The sequence below is a fragment of the Podarcis bocagei genome (assembly GCF_964188305.1).
Source record: "Podarcis bocagei genome assembly, chromosome: 1".
NCBI lineage: Eukaryota > Metazoa > Chordata > Lepidosauria > Squamata > Lacertidae > Podarcis > Podarcis bocagei.
The window spans coordinates 88,931,845-88,952,331 of record NC_138125.1 but is presented as its reverse complement, the minus strand read 5'-3'; the positions used below and the strand labels follow the sequence as shown (position 1 = coordinate 88,952,331).

At 44.1% G+C, this 20,487-nt stretch overlaps 1 protein-coding gene across 2 annotated transcripts in view; it reads left to right on the top strand.

Moving 5' to 3' along the window:
• The first annotated feature begins 888 nt into the window (after positions 1–888).
• The window catches only part of NHEJ1 (non-homologous end joining factor 1), a 112,887-nt gene continuing 93,288 nt past the window's right edge, over positions 889–20,487 (top strand). Inside the window, exons 1-6 of one of the 2 annotated variants that reach the window (XM_081201688.1) lie at positions 889–1,326; positions 5,154–5,231; positions 5,713–5,902; positions 7,025–7,234; positions 9,887–10,025; positions 12,764–12,822. In XM_081201688.1, the coding sequence (XP_081057814.1) occupies positions 5,714–5,902; positions 7,025–7,234; positions 9,887–10,025; positions 12,764–12,822 (597 nt within the window). In that variant the 5' untranslated portion in view covers positions 889–1,326; positions 5,154–5,231; position 5,713. The remainder of the gene's footprint in view (positions 1,327–5,153; positions 5,232–5,712; positions 5,903–7,024; positions 7,235–9,886; positions 10,026–12,763; positions 12,823–20,487) is intronic. The other variant, XM_081201689.1, reaches the window with a different exon arrangement.

Sequence of the window (20,487 nt, the reverse complement as noted above, 5' to 3'; positions counted from 1 at the left end):
TTCATGGTGAGTTCCAACACCTCTTTTTCTAGAAAAACAGCACTGGACATAATCATCATTCTGTTGACATAGCTCCTGCTCCACTAGCAGAGAGTGGCATTTAAACTGCTTCCAAAGGCCACTCAGCTAGCATAACTGGAGTAAAGGGTTGACCCTAAGATATATGCAACACCATAGAAGATAACAGGGTGGGCATATTTTGAAGAGCAAAAGAGAGGATGCTATGATAGCCATTCAAATCGAATAAATGCAATTTGTCTCAAATTTTACCCTGGAAAAAGAGGATGTATCCTGCAAAAAGAGGACACATGGCAACCCTAACAGAGGCATCATATGAAATACCAATCTCCTACTATGTAAAGCAACCACATCAGCAACATCATTTAGAAGGGCAGTGAAAACTTAAATTTTGCTAGGTGTTTTAAGAATCACCTGTTAGTCTTATTGTTGTTTTTCAGATAACGTAGTTGACTGTTGTTTTTGTTTTGCTGTATGTCATTTTGGGACCATCTTATTGAAAAGCAATCTATTGATGGGGAGCGGTGTTCAATCTGTTCTTGAGGGAGCGGTTCTCCCTCAAGGACCAAACTCATGGTTGTCACACGAGGAGGAAGTGGACTCTAAGCCTCAACTCACCTTTTACTAACTTAAGCTGATATTTTAACCCTACCAGACAGGGATAGCCAGGCTTCAGTTGCTCATAGGTTTCACACCCCTCAAACAGCAATGTAGGCTGCAGTTCTAGCCTCACTTTTACCTGCAAGCCCTACTGAATTCAATAGGACTGAGTCAATATGTAAACTATTTTGTTTTTTTCCCTTTTGTATTTTTTTACAATCAAGCGTTGTGATTTTTACGAAATAAATAAATAGATAGACACAATTAAGATAGAATAAATAGGTAGACACTGTTAGGATCGCAAGGTCAGATTGTAAGCACCCTGAGGCAGGGAGCTTTTCGTTTTCGTTTGGACACTCTTTTGAAACGCCATGTTCACTGAAAGTGGCAAATATAATAATAATCTGTCAATTGTGTTATTTATATTCACATGATAAACAGCACTGCGTTTTATATTGCCACGGATATTTGGCTCTTGAAGCTTCGCTGTTTTTACTGCGATACTTCAGGAGCGGATGTCGCGCGCGCACCCACACGAGGGAAACTCCCCCGCTTTCAACGGTCGCCGACGGATTTAACGTAAATTAAATAGGTGGGAAACGGCTTCTGAGGAACAGCAGCCATAGGAGTGTTTCCGGCGCCGTCTGAATCTCCTCCCCCTTCTTCGGCGCGGCCTCAGTTTCCTTGCTGTGGGAGCCGAAGGTCACGGTAAGGCGGGAACTAAATGGAGACAGAAAATATAATAAGGTTTTTCTTCAGCCTGTTTTCCACAGCTGCCAGGTTACTTGAGGGATGAAAGACGGGAATTCCCGTCTTGGCCTAATTCCGGCCGGCAGCAGGCAAGCACCTCCAAGACTACATCATCCGGCATGCCTTTAGAGACGAGAATGGCACGCTGGGAATTGTAGTTTACATGTGCTGTTCTGGTCTGCGAGGCTATGTCGTGTTTATGTGTTTATAGCTATGTGGGACGAGGGTTGGGCTTGGAAAGGAGCTTAGAATTTCGAAGCGCCAAAAGCGGCCCTTTCTTTCCCGGGCCGAGCAAAACTGGTTGTGGGAGTGGAGTCGGAGCAGCAGGGCTGTTGTTGTTGCTAAATGCCTTTGGGTCCCGCCTTTTCATTGTATGACGGTCCTGCCAGTAGGCTTCCCCCTGCTTCTCTCTCTCTCTCTCTCTCTCTCTCTCTCTCTCTCTCTCTCTCTCTCTCTCTCTCTCTCACACACACACACACACACACACACACACACTCTTCCTCCCTCCGTTATCCATTTACGCGCCAGCTGCCGCTGCTATTTTTCTCGCCCCTATTTTGCCTTTGCGGGAGAACCGACCCCGATTTTCAGTTCAGTGGGATTTAGTCAGGGTTGGTTCCAAGGTGTAGCGCTGGGCTTTCCTCAGAACATTTGCGTGTCAAAACCCCTCCCCCCAGAAAGAAAGACACAGGACACGATGTTTAAGTTTTAATGGGCATGAAATGGCCACAACTTTATTGATTAGAGAATTGAAGGTATTGGCCCTAGGCATTGGCTCCTATCCGCTACCCGGCATGATGTCCGGGAAGGGTTAACACTAACCGTGGGAGGCCCCCGTTGGAGTACGCCAACTAGGATCCCACGGGTGTCACCGCTTGGGGCGTGCCGGGGGCCCTTACCTAGGTAGGTTTTGGACAGGACTACGCCCCTCGGAGTCCTGTACCGGACTACCCCATTTCCTGGGGGAAGGTGATGGCGTTCCTTCCCCCCCATCCATTTGCATAACAATTGAACCCCAGCCAATGCCTAACCGCCACTCGAGCAAAGCTCGCCGCCAATACCTTCAAACCTGTAACCAACTCCTACGCCCTGCTATGGAAACCCCTGAACCCAGGACCTAATCCCTGCTATGATATCACCCAACCATAGGTCGTTCCCTGCATCTGACAGATGCACGCCATCCCTTCTGTAGAGGGCCTCGTTACTGAACTGGATGCCCGGGTGTCTGATGACGAACCCGCCCAGAGCTGCCACTCTACGTTCCACGGCTCGTTCTAAAACCTTTCTCGCCTTGTTGACTCCTACTGGGCTCACGCAATCTCTCCATGTCCTCCTCTCAAGCAACGAGGACCAAATTATTGTGATATGTGGGTATGCAATTACCAACTCAGTCAGATCATTGAAAATGTGCCACCTCAGATCGATTGCCTTGCGATAAGTGAGATCGTTCTCCCCCAATTGAATCACTAGGGCGTCGGGCGGACCCTCGGCCGCAGCCCTGGCCATCACGGCTGGTTTGAATTCACTCCAGCGCATCCCTCTGCGTGCTATCCAAACCAGCTCCACCCTGGGATGTAAACTCAGGTTGCCGCCCAGACCGCTTCTCAAGGCATGAAACTTGGCCCAGTGCACGATGCTGTGGCCCACCAACCAAATGCGCAATCTCGTGGGTTCTGAAAAGCAAATAGAAAAAATGGGCGGAGGTCAGGGGTGTAACGCGCAGTCACAAGTTGCTTCTCACATAGGCCTTGTACGCGTTAGATTTCCACCTCCCCAAGTCTTTAATCCTCTCCGTGGGGAGCCCCATATGTACTGCCGTGGTGGCTGCGCCAATACGGAAGGAGTGAGCAGCAAATTCTGATGCCGGGAAACCACAAGCCGACAATGCCGACCGCATAACCCTAGTGAACTGGTGTCTAGTAAGGCGGGATCCGTCTGCATGTATCAGAAGCGGACCAGGTCCGCTAGGCCTAAGGTAAAGAAAACGCCTCGTGTCCCGAACCGGACAAGGGCCCTTCCCGTGGGCTGCCGGCAGCCGGAGCAGGGCCCCCTTGCCCTGCTGATCTGTCTTTGAGTTCCGCACCCGCACTATGAGATCGGTTCTAGAAAGGGTCAGGTCGCTCATCAAAATTCCCCTCTGAGACTGGGTGGCATCCCCTTCACATACTACCTCGCCTACACGTAGGGCGCCGAAGAAAGCAAGGGAAAACGCTGCTGAGAATAAACGCGCTTCGTGCTTTGACCAGCAAATTTCACGAAGAACTTTGTGAATCTTAAACAGAATTTCAAAAGTTACGGGCCGCCTCCTGTCCGCACTTGGGGGTTGCTGCCTGCGCCATCCCTCCAGAGTTTTGCGCACAATGAAGGCTGCGCAGGGGTCTTTCTCGAAAAATGTTTTACATTTCTCGCCTCCACAGCTTCCAGGCACAGTATGTTAAGGTACTTCGTAGCCCGGATTCAATTATTGCTCCCCTGATTCAGGTTGGAATCCTTACCCGCGGAAAATTCCGAGGAAGACCCCAGAATTTTGAGGCTCTGGAAGGAGGATACCAAATGGGACAATGCCTTCTCTTTTTGTATTCATAGGGTATTAAGCAACAAGCCCATTAGTAAATCAACAAACACTCTCCTTTTTTTCTTTTATGCTTTAAAATGTTTAATAGCAGGATGCTTGCAGCTTGAGCCTCTTCAGATTTATGCAGAAGTAAGAAAGCGGTTTTGAGGCACCCCTCTGCCCTCACAAGACAAGTACAGTCATCATAACTACAACCTTATACAATTATTTGGGGCTAATTGATGAGTCACTCCTGAAGAACTAGATGCAGGAAGAGGGGAGCGAAAGGGCAGCAAAGCACTGACTTCACTCTCCCTCTGTTTTCTCCCACGTAAGAAAAGCCCTGCTGGCAAAAGAATATTGGTTTATAGTTTTTAAGGAAATAGAGGGAATGACAAGACAGACCATAGATATCGCCCCAAAGCTTGCCTTACTGAATATATATATTGGATATAATTAGACCAAAAAGTCAAGAACTTAAAGGACATTTGTTGATGGCAGCTTTTTAAACAGTGGCCGGGTGTTTGTGAAGCCTGAAGGGAGCCATGATGTACAATTGGATTGGAAAAGTTTGGTAAATGGAACTTTGTCGAAAACCTGGCTTACAAACTGAAGCAGGTTAAAGGTCAAAACTGGATAGATGTATGCCAGTCTGGTATAATTCCATCACCTATATGAACAAGAAAGAAGAACAGAAAGCCACTGAAACAGTATGGGAAGCCTGCAAACAGGATTTGAGTGCAACAGCATTCCTTCCACTTGTGATTCCCAGCAACCAGTATTCAGAGGCATACTGCCTGTGACTGTGGAAGTAGTATATAGCCATAATGGTTGCTAGCAATGGATAGTCTTATCCTCCACAAATTTGTCTGATCCCCTTTAAAACAACTGGTGACTATCACTACATCTTGTGGTAGCAAATTCTATAATTCATCTATGAACTGTGTGAAAAAGTACTTCCTTTTCCCCATCCTCAACTTTTCCAACACCATCCAGCAACACTTTAATCCCCCTCATCTCAGGAGAGTAACTGTAAGCAGAAAGGCTGCCACATTCTTCACCTAGTACCCCTCCTCACCTTGGGCAGTAGAGGACCCAGGCACATCACTGCCCCGTTTGCCTAAGTTAGTTAAAGAAAGTGTTGGTTCTTCTATTCTGTTATCTCCTCTTGTTAATCTTTTGTGCAAAATGTCAACAACAGATAAACAAAATGCCTTTTCTGCTTTCCCAGTGGCATTATAAGAAGGGAGAAGAAAGAGAGAGAGAGAGAGGAAAAGAAATTCTTCCACATTTGGCTGCTGTGGTGTAGGTGGGTACACACCTGGAATTCTTTTCATAGCAAATCACTCCTGGTTCACATGCTCTTTTTCCAGCCATCCAGCATGTTCTCCTGCCAGTGCTGCACTGTTGGAAGCAGTATGCTTCTAAATACTCGTATTTTGAAATCACAGGTTGGGGAATGCTGTTGTGTTCAGGCTTTGCTTGGAGGTTCCCATGCATCTGGTTGGCCACTATGAGGACAGGATGCTGGACTAGATGGCTTTGGCCTGATCTAGCAGTCTGTTCTTATGATTGAGGTTCCTCTGCCACACTAGGAATGTTACATATGCCAGCTGATGAAGGGCCAAACTTGATCTTATGTGGGAGTTCCATGACTCAGATGTCCCTCATTTTTTTCTTTCTTAAAAAATGAGGATTAGGCATCACAGAAGGGCTTCAATTTGTTTACCATGTAGAAATAAGAAATAATGTGATTCAGTGTATAAAAGTGTATTTCATTATTGTTATAGGATGGAGAGCACTGAGGACCCAGAAAACAGACTCCTCCTGCAGCCCTGGACTTCAGTCTGCTTTGATGAGTCCACAAAACTGATGATTAAGGTTTGGTTTGGAGATGCTGGCTATGCCTTGCTCCTTTCTGACCTCAGCAGTATGTGGTACGAAAAGGTAGATACTGAGGTGATACAACAGAGATCAAAGGTAAGTAAAGAATTAGGGCTGTGAAATGTGCACATGGTATATCCACCTCAGCAGCTATTCTATCAGCTCAGGCTTAAAAGAAACCTTAACAAGGCAATTCTGCACAGACAATACATTCTTGTTTGTCACTAGCCCTGTTTTGTAAATGTTCTGCATTCTTACACTGCGACTGCTATCCTATCAGTAGGCACAGCCTCCAAATCAGTAGAAGCCTTCACTAAAACTAAAAAGAATCTCAAAGTGGCATAGAGGGCTCATCCACACTTCTTTTTGTCTCGTGATTTCTAGTCGTGGGCCTGAGAGGTTCTTTTTATTTGTCCCACTGCTTTCCGTGGGAGAACCTGCTGTTTACTTCTGAATTGGAACAAACATCAATTGGATTTTATGTGAGTTAACTTTCATTCCTGGGGAAAGTGGCAGGACAAAAAAAAACCTCTTGGACCCATGACTGGAAATCACAGGACTAATACTGTAGGTGAAATCATGGGACAAAAGGAAGTACAGATGAGCCCAGAGTGTGACTGGGGATTTTGTGTGGAATCATCACTTCTCAGAAATTTTATTTTTCATCTAACATTGCATTTATATTCCACCTTATCTCCAAGGAGCTCAAAGTGATGTTTATGGTTCTTTCTATTCCCATTTTATCTACAAAACAAGCCTATTATGTAGGTTAGGCTGAAAGAGAGTGACTGACCCAAGGTTATCCAATGAGCTTTATGACTGAGTGTTAATTTGAACCTTAATCTTCTGGATTCTAGTTCAATACTCTTAATGACTTCACCACAACCCATATCCAGTAGGTGTCTGTTAGCACTCATACTTCCATATTCCAAGTTGCCAATGAGTAGAGTTTTCTCAGGTACAGGTTATTGTACATTGAATGCTTAGAAGATGCAATATCCTTGCAACAAGGGAAAGTGCTGCAGCTCAGTGGCAATGCATGCAGAAGCTGCCAGGTTCAATCCCCAATGGCTCCCTGTAGAGATGGGAATATTACCTGTCTGGAAACCTGGAGGACTCTTCTGTGGGCATTAGTAATTTTGCCCCCATCTCTTTTTTAAAAAAATATAACTTTATTGAATAATACAGTCTCATTGTATTTTTTGAAATCTCATCCAGGAGCTAAATAAGCGTTTGACAGCTCATGTATCCTCCTTCCTGAGCCGCCTGCGCAGTCTGATATGTCCCCTTCTGGAAGGAGAAAAGAGCAGTTCCACCATCTTCTCCTGCCAGCTCAGCTCCAGCACACTGACTCTTCGTGTGAAGAGTGAGCTCTCAGGGCTACCCTTCTACTGGGATTTCCGTTGTTCAGCAGCACCTGTTAAGATGGTGAGTTGGCTCTTGGATTGAGAAGGAAGGTCAGGGCTTCAGTGGAGTACTTCTTGGTTTCTGGATCTTCCAGGGAAGGGATAAAGATACTTGAGTGATGATAAGAAACTCAGATATGTTTGCCTAGATCTAAGAGGATTCTAGGCACAGACCAGCAAATGGATTAATGGAATAATTCTTAGCTATTAGCTGAGATGTTCTGAGGATATAGCTTCCCCTTCATAGTCATGGTTTTGGTTTCAGCCCTGCTTATCAGTTAATTGGCAAATGCTCTGGATCTGCTTGTTATTAAAGTGTAGGATTGTGTACAGTGGTACCTCGGGTTACAGACACTTCAGGTTACAGATGCTTCAGGTTACAGATTAAGGTTAAGAACAGTTTCAGGTTAAGAATGGACCTCCAGAACGAATTAAGTCCTTAACCTGAGGTATCACTGTACTTGCATCAGCCATCACCTGCCAAAAAGCAGATCCTTGTAGTAGAGTGTGAGACCTAATACAATGTGAGAATTGGAGCCAATTTCTTGAACACCTTAATGCAGGGGTAGCCAATGTGGTGCCCTCCAGATGTTGTTGGGCTCAACTCCCATCAGCCCAGGTCAGCATGGCCAATGGCCAGAGATGATGGGAATTGTAGGCCAGTAAATATCTGGAGGACACCATGTTGGCTACCCATGCCTCACTTAAGGTGTTATGCTGGTGACACTACTACCAAGCATTTAAATGGTAAAACATTAACAAATGAGTCCATATTGAATATTTGGCTGAAAGTGGGCCCCAGGTTTGAAAATATTAGACTACTGTTTTTTAGGCTGCCTGGAAACTAGAAAATTGCATTCTGTTTTTTTAATGTTTGCTTTAGTGTCTCTGGATGGCATCTCATCCTATGCCATCCTCTGCTCAGTTACAGAGTGCTGCCTTCCTGCTCTGTATGTTTTGTCTGTCTGTTTACATAATACTACTTAGGATGTGGAAGCAGATGTCGTCTTAGGACCAGCTTTGCTCAGATAAATGCCTAAATGCTCTGCTCTCATATAGTTTTTAGCTGACTGGTTACAGTTTTGCCATGTGTGCACCAGGGGGCACTGCATACCCAGGTAACATTCTCTTCTGACTGGCCTAGAGATACAGAATTTAGTTGTGTTATTTCACTTGAGATTTGTTATTACTTGCATCTCAGAGAGCATGAGAGACATACTTTTTTATAAAGTAAAATAACAGACAGCTGTATGGAACCTAAACACCTTTTTGAGATAATGTAGCTTTCTAGGCTGGTGCTATTTCAGAAGAGCACTAGCAGTTGGGAGTTAATAGCTATTTTATCTATTGCTTATGCATCATTCTGCATCTCTTGTCAGCTGTCAAGTGTTTGATGGACCTTGCACTTTTAGATATTCTACTGAGTTATGCTACTGGGCTACTAACTCAAGTATTTGTTTTTTGCACTTTTATCCTGTGAAATGTAACAGCTCTGCCTGGGGAAAGCTGCCTGGGCAGGTTGATTGAGTTCCCCTATGTGGCATATCTCTTCTTTCTTCCCTGTCTGGCAGGCATTGGTCCCTAAATGTTAGAATCAGTTGAGAACTGAGTGATCTAGGGCTGCCCAGCTGCATGCCATAGCTCTTCCACATCTAATTTTAGCTTTTTCATCACTTACTTTGTGTCTCGGATGGTGTATGCAACCAGTATTTTGGCTGACAGTTGAGGTTGTTCTTGTTTCCCAAGGTGGGCGGATTTTCTTTTATTCCGATTAAAACAGAGCTAATTAGGACTTTTTAGGGAGCAAGCATATTGTTCCAAAGTCCATATTCCATGATGGCAAGTACAGCTCAATAATCCATAGAGTATTTCAGACCTTGATGCCATAATGCTTTGAGGGTAAATATTTATTATGCACCTTGATTTTAACATCTCTCTTTTCAGCTACAGTGTGAAATATATGTTTCATGCACCTTGCTTTTTCTCATGCAGCTTTCTGGGAGGTGCTAGAACAGCAGAGACTAGGGGCTCATACAGACTTGCGCTTGCCCCATGCCTAGAAAGCATGGGTTCAGATAGTTTTTTGCTTGTCCCAAGCTTTCTAGTCATGGATCCAAACAGTTTTGCCCTTGTCCTACTGCTTTCTCCCGGAAAATCCATTCTTTTGCAGTAAATCAGAGTAAACATCATCCAGAGAAAACTTGAAAGACGTTTGCTCTGATTCAGCAGTAAACATCAGATTCACTCAGGGGGAAAGTGACAGGGCACAGGCAAGTCTGGATGAGCTCTAGGTCTGAATTGCACGTTTCTCACTCAAAGTCCAGCATGAGCTTTTATTTTTAAATGACCAGGTTAAAAACCTTGTTGCAGAGCCCTCTTGTGGCAAACAACAAAAAACTCTGCTACTGTAGTCTGAGGACCATTATTGATCATGGCAGTGTCCCAAATAGAGTTTATGACACATGGCAGAGCTTTTCCTTCTCATTTGCAAATATACATTTGCTGGTTCTTATAGTGTCCCTCTCTGAAGGGGATGGAGCGGAAGATAGTGTGTGGCTTCATTGGCACTTTTGTCATCCCTGTGCTTGGTTTAAATGACCATAGCTGGCACCAGGCCCTTTACTCTCATTGCTGCTTGTTGACCCTTGCCCTTCTTTTCTGTGCCCTATGACAGGTGTTCCACCACCTTGTGCAGCCGCTGATGGCGATGAGCTTGGTGTTGCAGAGTCAAGTGCAGGAGCTGTCATCCTTGTTGCTCCGAAAGGATGCCGAGATCGAAGACTACCGGGAGAGTGGGGCTACTCTCAGTCGAGGTAAGGAGGGAGGGTGCTGCCTGCACTCTGCTCCACTTTGGGACACAAGCTTTCTTCCTTCCTTCCTTCCTTCCTTCCTCATGGCTGGCACCGAGCATGCAGTCTTTGGCCATTAGCCATCCTGACCTGGATTTCACACACAGCTGCTCCAGACTATTAACCAGAAGCTTTGGGGTCAGTGCCCTGAAGGTGGAAAGAGCTGGACACTGACCAGTAGCTGAAATGCTTGGGGGCTAGCCAAAGGGCTCTTTCCTTTCCTTTGAGCATCTGGCTGCAACCCAGGAGGCTGGGGCCAGTGCCAGCTTGTAAAGGAGCTTGAGTGGAGTCAGGCTGTTCTTTCTGCTCTGTAGAAGCTCTGCAAGCATTTGGAGCAAATGGGGGCTCCCCTGCTCTTGGAATCATAGAATCAAAGATCGGAAGGGACCACAAAGGGTCATCTAGTCCAACCCCCTATAATGCAGGAATCTCAACTAAAGCATCCAACCTTTGCTTAAAAAACCTCCAATGAAGGAAAGTCTACAACCTCCCAAGGGAGTCTGTTCCACCATCAAACAGCTCTTACCATCAGTTCTTGATGTTTAGTTGGAATATCCTTTCTTGTAACTTGAAGCCATTGGTTCATGTCCTACCCTCCAGAGCAGGAGAAAGCAATCTTGCTCCATCTTCTATGTAGCAGTCCTTAAGATATTTGAAGATAGCTATCATATCTCTTCTCAGTCTCCTCTTTTCCAAGATAAACATACACAGCTCCTTCAACCATTCCTCATAAGGCTTGGTTCTTCTTACCCCCTGCAAAGTTGCAGATAAGCCTACAGGTGTTCTGTTTCAGATACTTTTGGGGGTAGGGAGGGATTCCACTGCTGGCTGTTAAACCCCAGAGAATGGAAAGATTCAGATTAGCCAGACAGGGATTGGGTTGTGCCAGTGATGTGTGTTCAAGGTTTAGTATGTACTCTGGGACAGCAGAGGAGACCTTGTGTTGCCCTGCTCTTCCTCTGTACAACCATTTAGTGTGATTGATTGTCATATCATCTTAAGTGTCCCTTTTCCCCCACCCCACTTGGTAATTGCTGGGGAACGTGGATCGGAACTTCTAATTTGGCATGGCTTGTTCTTTGCACAGTCTCTTTGAGCAGATGCCAACCACTGTTCTCACTGATTGTTTATACAGCTTGCAGATATCTGCCACTTGTGAAATGGGCCTTCACAATTATTCTTATTCTTATTAATTGAACGCATTACACAAAAAGGTATTCAAGTGATGTACAACATATATAAGAGCATGGGGTTTTATTCAACAGTGCTAAGAAGTAGTTCTGTCTGGGCAAGAATTTCTGCTTGCACAATAGAACTTCCCTCCCTTCCCCCTGTGTGCCTCAAAATCTGTTCTTGGGGTTCCCAACCCTCTGTAGCAGATCTGGGGAAAACAGGAGGGGAAGGGGGATGTCCCATTGCTCTAGCGGTAATCCTTGCATTACAGACAAATGAGTAGAATACCAAGCATAGGAAAAATACATTATAATAAAACACATTTACACAAAGCCACACACAAATCATAAAAAATATACAAAACAGCCACCAGTAACAGCATCTGAAAGTTTTGGCAGCACAGCTAACAGCAGACATTTTAGTCCATCAAAAACCACTGCTTCAATCAGACCATCCAGTGCTATAAGGGAGAAGAAATGGCAAGTTACCTTGGAAACCTAGGACAAGAATAAGGCTCTCTGCAGGTCATACATTACCAGGGTTACACCTTCCTGGCCAAGTTGCCATCTCTGGGTATCTGCTTGAACCTCATTTTGGACAGGGAAAGTTGGTCTTAGATTCCAATTTCCTTTTTTAATTATCAGGTAGTGCTAGATCTTACACCATTGGCTCAAAGAACAAGGGGTTTGACATGGTTCCTACATATGTGCATGCACACATGCACACAGCTGTGCTTTCTTGCATTTATTTAGCTAGAGGTGGTATTTTGCACAGTTGGATCTTTTACAAAGACTGAACTCCATACATGTGACTTGTCATACCCCACTTCTATATTAGTCTAAAATGACAGGCTGAGTTGGGCCAGGGATTTCCTGAGGCACAGAGGACCGGAGATATGTTCTGTCCCCACAGGGGAGAGCTCTGTGTTCTCAGAGCTAGGAAATAGGATGTAACACAGATGTGTTACATTTGTCCTCAGTTACCCTAGATAGACCACTGACCTCAGGCCCCTTCCTGGGAGCGAGGTGTAAAGTGCTCTCTTCTTGGAGGTTTACTAGTCATTACCTATGTAGCATGGTCCTCTTATTCACCCTTTTCATTTTTCTTCACACCAACCCTGTGAGGTAGGTTGTCCCTATTAGCAGAGGAGTGGGCTGAGAGAAAGTTTTCCAGACTCCCTTGTGGAGCCTTTGTTTGAACTGGGGTTTGAACTTCAGTCTCTTGGGTTTAACACTATGCATCAGGCCATACATATTACATCTTGTTGACATAGTTAGATGCAGTTGTCCCAAGGTATATACCAGTTGAACTACTCAGTGCCTAGCTGTGGACTTGACACAGGAAAAGGGTGTTGATTAATCTTTGTGTGTTCTCAGGTGGGAATGGGATAAGATTGCTTGAGTTATCTTTCAATAAGTGATATATAGCTATTTCCAAGGTAATGTAGCATCTGCAGAATAAAGAGAGCTTGTATACCTGGCCAGATTGGAGCACCGCTCACTCTTCTATTGTTGGTACTTCTCTTGCAGAACGTTTAAAGACAGAACCTTTCAATGAAGAATCTTTCCTACAGACATTTGAGACTAAGGTACAAGAATCTTCATGTTTTCATTAAGTTATTGTATAGGAGAAATTGCTTCTCCTAATTAATTTGGTAAATGGTAGTATTGTGGGCAGTAGTGGCATGTACTCAGAGCTTCTGGTTGTGGTGGTCTGCCAGTGGGATATCTTGATTCTCCAATTCTTCACTGGTTTCCTTCTCCCCTTTCCTCTGGTTGGTTATTCTTCTCTCTGAAAAGTTATACTAATAGGCATCATGAACTGCAGCTATACATGCATGAGCATGACTGTGCCATGTAGGTGTGCTTTGGTTTTGGTTAACTGTAGGCAGGTATGATTAGTTTAGCATAGGTTTGTGTAATGTTGTCTTTCCAGTCTGTTGTACAGTCATGTTGTGAAGTGCCAGAGTAAATGAGCCATTGTTGTGTTGTGATAGATTAAGCTGCAGTTAGCATAATGTGTGATTTGTGTCACAGAGCTTGGATTAATATGGCATCTAAGTGAGAATTTATTTAGGGCATATCTCTCCTGCAAATGTAAAACTGATTTATTAGACTACTGTGTCTCAGGGAATCCCAGGGACTGTAATTTTATGAGAGGAAGCTAGGGATCTCTATTGGAAATCCCTGTAACCTCACCAGTTACCATTCCCAATAATCTCTGGGGGCAAACTGTGGCACTTAGTTTGTACTATAAATTTGGACAAAGTGATGGCATCTGTACATCTGCCAAGTAATTTTTTTTTACGCCCTTCCCACCAGTGCTAGCACTGAAGTTTCCCATTTCCCCTATGCAAGCAAATCCCATTAACCCTTATTAGCTTTTCTGCTATTCTTGATAAAGCAGGTGTTAAGACTGTTTTCCAGCAGTCAGAGTTGAGAATCGTGAACATTCTTTTTTGCTTTTATGGAGTGTACCCCTTTCCAACCCCATTCTTCCCATTTTGCCATTTTTCTTCTGGGCAGTAACTACTCCCCTCCCCCTTGCCATCTTATCTCCATGTTGGTTGGTTTTCTGCCTCTTCCATCTACTAGTTAAAATAAGCAGCAAATGAAGTCCTATGCTAATGTCAACATTTATAGAGTGCTATGCATTTAGTGGTGTCTGAAGTGGTTGGCTCTCGCTCTTAGGCCATCTTGGCCCATTGTGGATTGTCTACATTTTGTGTGTATCATTATTATCTGCTGATACCCAACCACCAGGGTTCTGATGTTAGTGTTTATGAGCTTGTTCTGTTTGGAGCAGGTCCCTTAGCAGCCCTTTTTTTACTTATCTGTTCCAGAACATGGCTGCTGGTTTGAGCTCAAGGAGAGGTTATGCCTAAGCAATATGCACACCTGTCTGTCAGGGTTTCAGTATAGGAGCTTGCTGATTATGTATCAGAGCCCCCAGAGTTTCACCGCTCTTAACAATGTACAAGCTTGTAATTCATGTCATAGGAAGTGGCTTGTGGAATTTTCCCACGCTCCTACTCTTACCGGCTGCAGTGATTTCATGCTCTCTTTCCAATGCCACGTGCCGTGACTGAAAGTTTCTTATTCCCTGCAGGCTGAGGAGTGGAGGGTTATAGAGTAAGGTCTGTTGGCATGCACTTGAAAGAGATGGATGCTTAAGTAGTAATTGTTTTATGATAATAGGGACAGGATTCCAGAGTGCAGCACTAGAACCAGTGGGTGGATATTGCAGGAAAGCAGATTTTGGCTAAATATTAGGAAAAAAACCCAGATTGCCTCTGGAGATAATGGGCTTTCCTTCCCTGGAGATATTTAAGACACAAACTGTACTGCCATCTGTCAGATGCTGTAAGAATCCAACACTGAGCAGAAGGCTGGATTGGATTATCTCTAAGATCCCATACAACTTCATTATTCTATGATAACATTGCCACTTCCTTTAAATCAGGCCTGTGCAACTAGTCACCCACCAGACTAAAAGTAGGCCACCAGCCATGTATGGCATCCTACCAGGACCTTTGTAGCTTCTGGTTTTCCTGTCTTCCTTCTGGACAGCATTTGGTTTGGTGGGTCATACATTGTGCAGGCCTGTCTAGGGTGTAGCTGACAGCTATACTCATGTGAATGTATAATGGTAGTTAGTGGACATCGGGGTAGCCTACTTCCAATATTTCAGTGGTAGAATGCATGCTTTCCATGCAAAAGGTCCCAGGTTCCATCACTGGAATCTCCCAAGTAGGGCTGGGGAAGATCTCTCCCTGCCTGAGACTCTGGAGAGCCATTTCCAGTCAGTGTTGTAAACAATGCTGAGCTAAATGAACCAATGGCCTGCTTTTTTTTAGTATAAAGCAGTTTCCTTTGTTCAAATTCAGAGGATGAAGTTGCAGACCTCTTTAAATTATTGACTTAAGTTTGTGAAACAATTGTCTAGGACACTTCCAAAAGTAAAAGTGGGGTGTTTTTCAGCTAAGTTTTCCTTGGAGTAGACCCACTGAAATTAATGAATATGACTAAGTTAGGTCCATTAATTTCAATGTGTCTGCCCTGTATAAAACTTAGTAGCTTATAAAGGGCTACTATACCAAGGGAGGAATTTAGTGTCACATTAAGGCTATCATTCCATCAGGGAAACATTTTGGCTTGCCAAAAAGAGCAATTTCTCCCTCTCCTCCCCCCACATGCTGTTGCAGGGGTTCTTCTGATCCCTCTGGACCATCTTTTCCCCCTTTTATTGAGGGAGGGACTCAGTTGTAGAGAAGTGGAAACCCAATTGCACAATCACACCCATAGTGTATACAACTGAGAGGAAAGCTGAGCTGAGAAAACAAGGATTGGTGGTTCAGTGCCCAATTTGGTAGGTGAGACCAGCTGGTGAGGGCCTGGTGCATTGAGAAATTGAAGACAAGTTGAAGAGGGTGCTGAGCATAGAATGAAAGATGTCAAGAGACTGGAAGGGCAGTTTCCCTTCAGAAGAGGGATGGATAAGAATGAATGTGTTTTCCTTTTTATGAAAGGTAATGAAAAAGAAAGAGGGAGCACCTGTTCTTTCCTGGCCCTAGTAAGAGTCCTGAAGAGAAAAAGGAGGCTATTCTAGGTGGCTTTATTTTTTATTTTGACAGAGATTCTAATAATATGTCTTGAGGCTATTTGCAGACAGGGTTTTAGGAGTTCCTTTTGAGACTTAGATGAGTTGTTGGGCTATTGGAGAATGTGTTGATGGAGGAAGGTTAGGCAATACTCATCAATGCATGCTAATCTTTATTCAGTGCATGAATACTGTCTGAAGACCTCTACCTATGTAACTTATGTGCAGTCCTTAAGGGTTTTCATGCCAGGTGAGGGCAGCTGCTGTTCCCTATTCTACTTTTCTTATGCTGCTCTGTAGGAGGCTTTTTTTCTTGGCATTTTGTGCTGCAGCCTGCTTATCGGTAGACACAAGTTTGGGCAGCAAAGAGCTATTGTACCTATAATTCCTCAAGCTGCACAGCAAGCCTGGACCTTGGTCTGGAACCACATTTGTCTTAGCTGCTCATTTGCAAGTAGCTGTTGATTCAAATATAGCCTGTCCCCAAGAATATTTCCCCAGAATATTTTTGTGTACCATGGTCCTGACTTTTGTGCTGCACCTTTGTCCGTCTCTGCGCAGTTAGCTCCAGCAAACAGGATGTGGAGGGCTCATGGGTCAACCTGGGCTGGACCAGAAGGATGTGCCATCAAAATAAGCAATGCTGAAGAGGAAGATAAACAAACAGGCGGCTCCCCAGTGTGTCCGTCACTTCTGTAGCTGGGCAGGCTAAGTGAGTGATAGAGCAGGGAGTGTGGACATCTGCAGAAGAGCACCCTCCCACTGACATCAGTAAGCACTGGGTCAAAGCTGCTGTTAGCACGACGGAGGGAGGAGGAGGGGGTTCCCTCCCCTGGATTAGGGTTAAGAGGGCTAGACAAGGGGTGCACGTCAGTGTCTTGAAAGTCTCCTGGGGATTGTGGAGGGAGGAATTGGGAGAACTGATCTGGGAAGTCACTTTGGCACTGCCATGCTTGTTGTAGGGGCTAGAAAGAGTGTGGAAGGAATGTTAGTGGCATATACATATATATGTACATATGACTTTTAATTCTTAGACTTCAGCTGCAATCTTAACACCACTTGCTTGGAAATAAGCTCCATTGATTTCAATAGGACTTCCTTCTGAATACACACATTTACAACTGTGCTGTTAAAATGATTGAATGATTCCCAGAGGACTCTGTGAACTATAATTTTGTGAGAGAGCCTAAGGATTTCTAACATCCTCAACACCTTTGCAAATTACAGTTATTTGAGGGAATCCATGACACTTATATGTTGGTTTTATACTATATAGTGGATAGATGATGATGATTTATTACATTTGTATACCGCCCTTCAGCTGAAGATCCGAGGGTGGTTCACAACAGAAAAATACAAAATGAGAATACATAATACAGAATAAAACAAAAACAAACTGATAACCCCCTCCCACAAACACATTTTAAAAGCCATAGAATGTTAATCAGCAGAATGCGTGGTTGAAGAGAAATGTTTTTGCCTGGCAGCTAAAGATATGTAATGAAGGCATCAGGTGAGCCTCCATGGGGAGAGTTTTCCACAAATGAGGAGCCACTGCAGAGAAGGCCTGTTCTCGTGTTACCACCCTCCAGACCTCTCACGAAGGGCCTCAGATAATGGTCGCAGGGTTTGGTTTGGTTCATATTGGGAGAGGCAGTCCTTGAAATATTGCAGTCCTGCACCATTTAGAACTATATAGATCAAAACCAGCACTTTGAATTGGGCCCAGAAACTAATTGGCAGCCAGTGTAGTCAGGTTAGGATTGGTGTAATATGCTCAAATTGTCTTGTCCAAGTGAGCAACCTGGCCACTAAATTCTGCACCAGCTGAATTTTAGAGGCGGCCTTACATATAGCGTGTTGCAGTAATCTAACCTAGAAATGTTGGTGGTGATAACAATAATAAGTAATATAGACCTGTATGTTTTGGATGCTGAAGGCCCCCGTTTCAATCCCTGGTATCTTCAGGTAGGGCTAGGAAAGGCTGTTGTCAGAAACCCTGGTGAGTTAGATAATACTGAACTAGAAGGATCAATATGGGATTCCTCTGAGAGTGGCCTAAATTATTTTGTGCTGGGAAGTAGACTTGGGACAGCAGGATGAGGGTTCTTCCTTTTTAGTTTGGGGCTGTCTCATACTGGCTTAGACGGCACATAAGTAGAAAACTCTGGGTAGGACAGTTCTGGAAAAAGCCCTGCTTCCCTGGATTTCCCAGGTCGCTGAAATGCTCAGCCTGGCCTCACCTAGCACCTGCCTGCTTGTTGCCCAGCTCACCACACTGTCATTTTTATTGGTGCTAAAAATATTCTCCTTGAGAGAAGCAGCTATTGTTTGGCAGGCAGCAGTGATCCTCCTGCATTACAGACGGCCGTGGCAGTGACCTTCACTCCGTTTGCCAGCTCCATTTGCAGAGGGAGGGAGAGGAAGCTACTGTTCCTGTCACCTCCTTCCTTCTGGGGAATGGTTTTCATTAGCAAAAGGTGGCTGTGGTTTGCAGCCTAGAGAAGCATGGGAGCTGGGTTTGCTGGGAAAACATGGCAATTTCCATGGCTGAGGGGCACCACCTGCAACAGTTGGCAAGCAAATGTCTTGTAGAATTTCTCTTGGCCATCTCCTGTATCACTTGGCTGTGAGTTTGGGATAAAGGGGGGGGGGAGAAGCTTTTAAAAATTATGATTATACCTACCCCCCTTTTTCTTAAAAAAAGAGTTATTAGCAACCTTTGCTAGGAAATTATCCTTGCTAGGAAATTATCCACAAGCTGAGAATTCAATAAATATTTCGATGCATCCTTCTTTGTGAACTATTATTATTTATTGAACTTATTAGTTACTTTTAAAAGCAACTGAAAGCAACTTTCAAAAATAGTGGTACTTAACTCTAAAGCTTCCTGAGTGACTTTGGGCCAAATTCGGTCTCTCATCCTACTAACCTTCCTCACAGAGACCTTGTGAGAATAAAAATGGAGAAAAGCCCTTGTATGCTGCTTTGAACTCCTAACAGGAGGGAAAGATACAAATTATTCAGACCGTAGACTGTAGTTTTCTCTATACTAACAGAGAAACAAGCAAGATAAATATGAGCTTTCAGTACAGGATGGCAAACATGAGCTAATAGGCATTACTGAAACTTGGTAGGATGAGAATCATGACTGGAATGTAGAAATTGAGGTGAATGACCTATTCAAAAGGAATAGAGGAGACAAGAGGGGAGGAGTAGCAGCATTATATGTAAAGGATGTGTACACTTGTGAAGACATCCATTTGGAAAATGGAATACAGATTGAGAGGATATGGGTAAAAATTGTAGGAGAGGGAAACAACAGTGACACTGAGGTTGTAAGCTATAGACCTCCAAGCTAGACTGAAGATTTGGATGATGCCTTCCTACAGCAGATTACCAAATATTCAAAAAAGAAGAAATATAGTAGTGGTAAGAGACTTCAACTACCCCAGTATCTGTTGGAACTCAAACTCTGCCAAGAGTATAAGGCCCAACAAATACTCAAAGAGAAGAGTCCAAGATGGATGGGAGTTTCTTAAAGGTGAACTATTGAAGATACAAATGCAGACAATTCCAGCAAGAAAGAAAAGTGGGAGGCACCTAAAGAAACTAGTGTGGCTGCATAAGGGGCTTGCAGGTGAGCTGAGATTTAAGAAGAGTATATATAAGAAATGTAAGAAATGGGAAACTATGAAGGAAGAATATACTTGAGTAGCCAACAGTTGGCAGGGATAAGGTCAAGTTTTCTTAAGCTCAGAATGAGCTCAAACTTGCAAGAGAGGTTAAAAATAATTTTTGAAAAAATCATTGGCTGTGTTCAAAATAAGAATAATAAGCAAATAGTTGGTCTTCTGCGTGGAGAAGATGGAAAAATTATACAGTATTGGGTGACAGAGAGAAGGCGGAATTGCTCAACCCCTACTTTGTCTTTTGAGAAAAACCTCAACACCAAAAGGAAAGCAATGCCCAATCTGATGATAAAAGAATAAACGATGCAAGGAAGGATCTGCAGCTCAATATAGGAAAAGAGGTGTTAGAGTAGTATAATAGTAGTATATTCAGAAGAAGTATAGTCTAAAATGCATAGTACCACATGCTACTTCTACACCTTTAAATTGGCTCTAACATTTAGGACTGTGTGTGTTCTGCGATCCCACACAAGTACAAAATCTTTGATACTAATCTGATCATCATGGTTCGTTGGTTTGTTTTTTGAAGTTTCTAGATCCTATGGCTGTGAAAACATGCAGACGTGGGAACACAGGAAGACCAGCCCATTTTGCATGCAACATTAAACTGTATGGTTTAATATGCAAGGGGGAGGAAACAGGTTGGAGTTGGGCAAAGGTAGAGCATCCACTTTGCAAGCAGAAGATCCCTGGTTCAACTCTCAGCATCTCCAGGTAAGGCTGAGAGGGGCTCCCTATCTGAAACCCTGGAGAGATGCTGCCTATCTTTGCAGGCAATACTGAGCTAGATGGACCCAGTGGTCTGACAATGCAAGGCAGCTTCCCATGTTCTATGAGTTCGCTTGTCGTGATGTGTAAACCGTGAGCAGTAAGCCATTGAATACACATTGGCTTCTGCTTATGGCTTGTTTGAGGAGAAAGACACCACGAGCTCATGTTTGCACTTTGAGAAGCTGGAATCT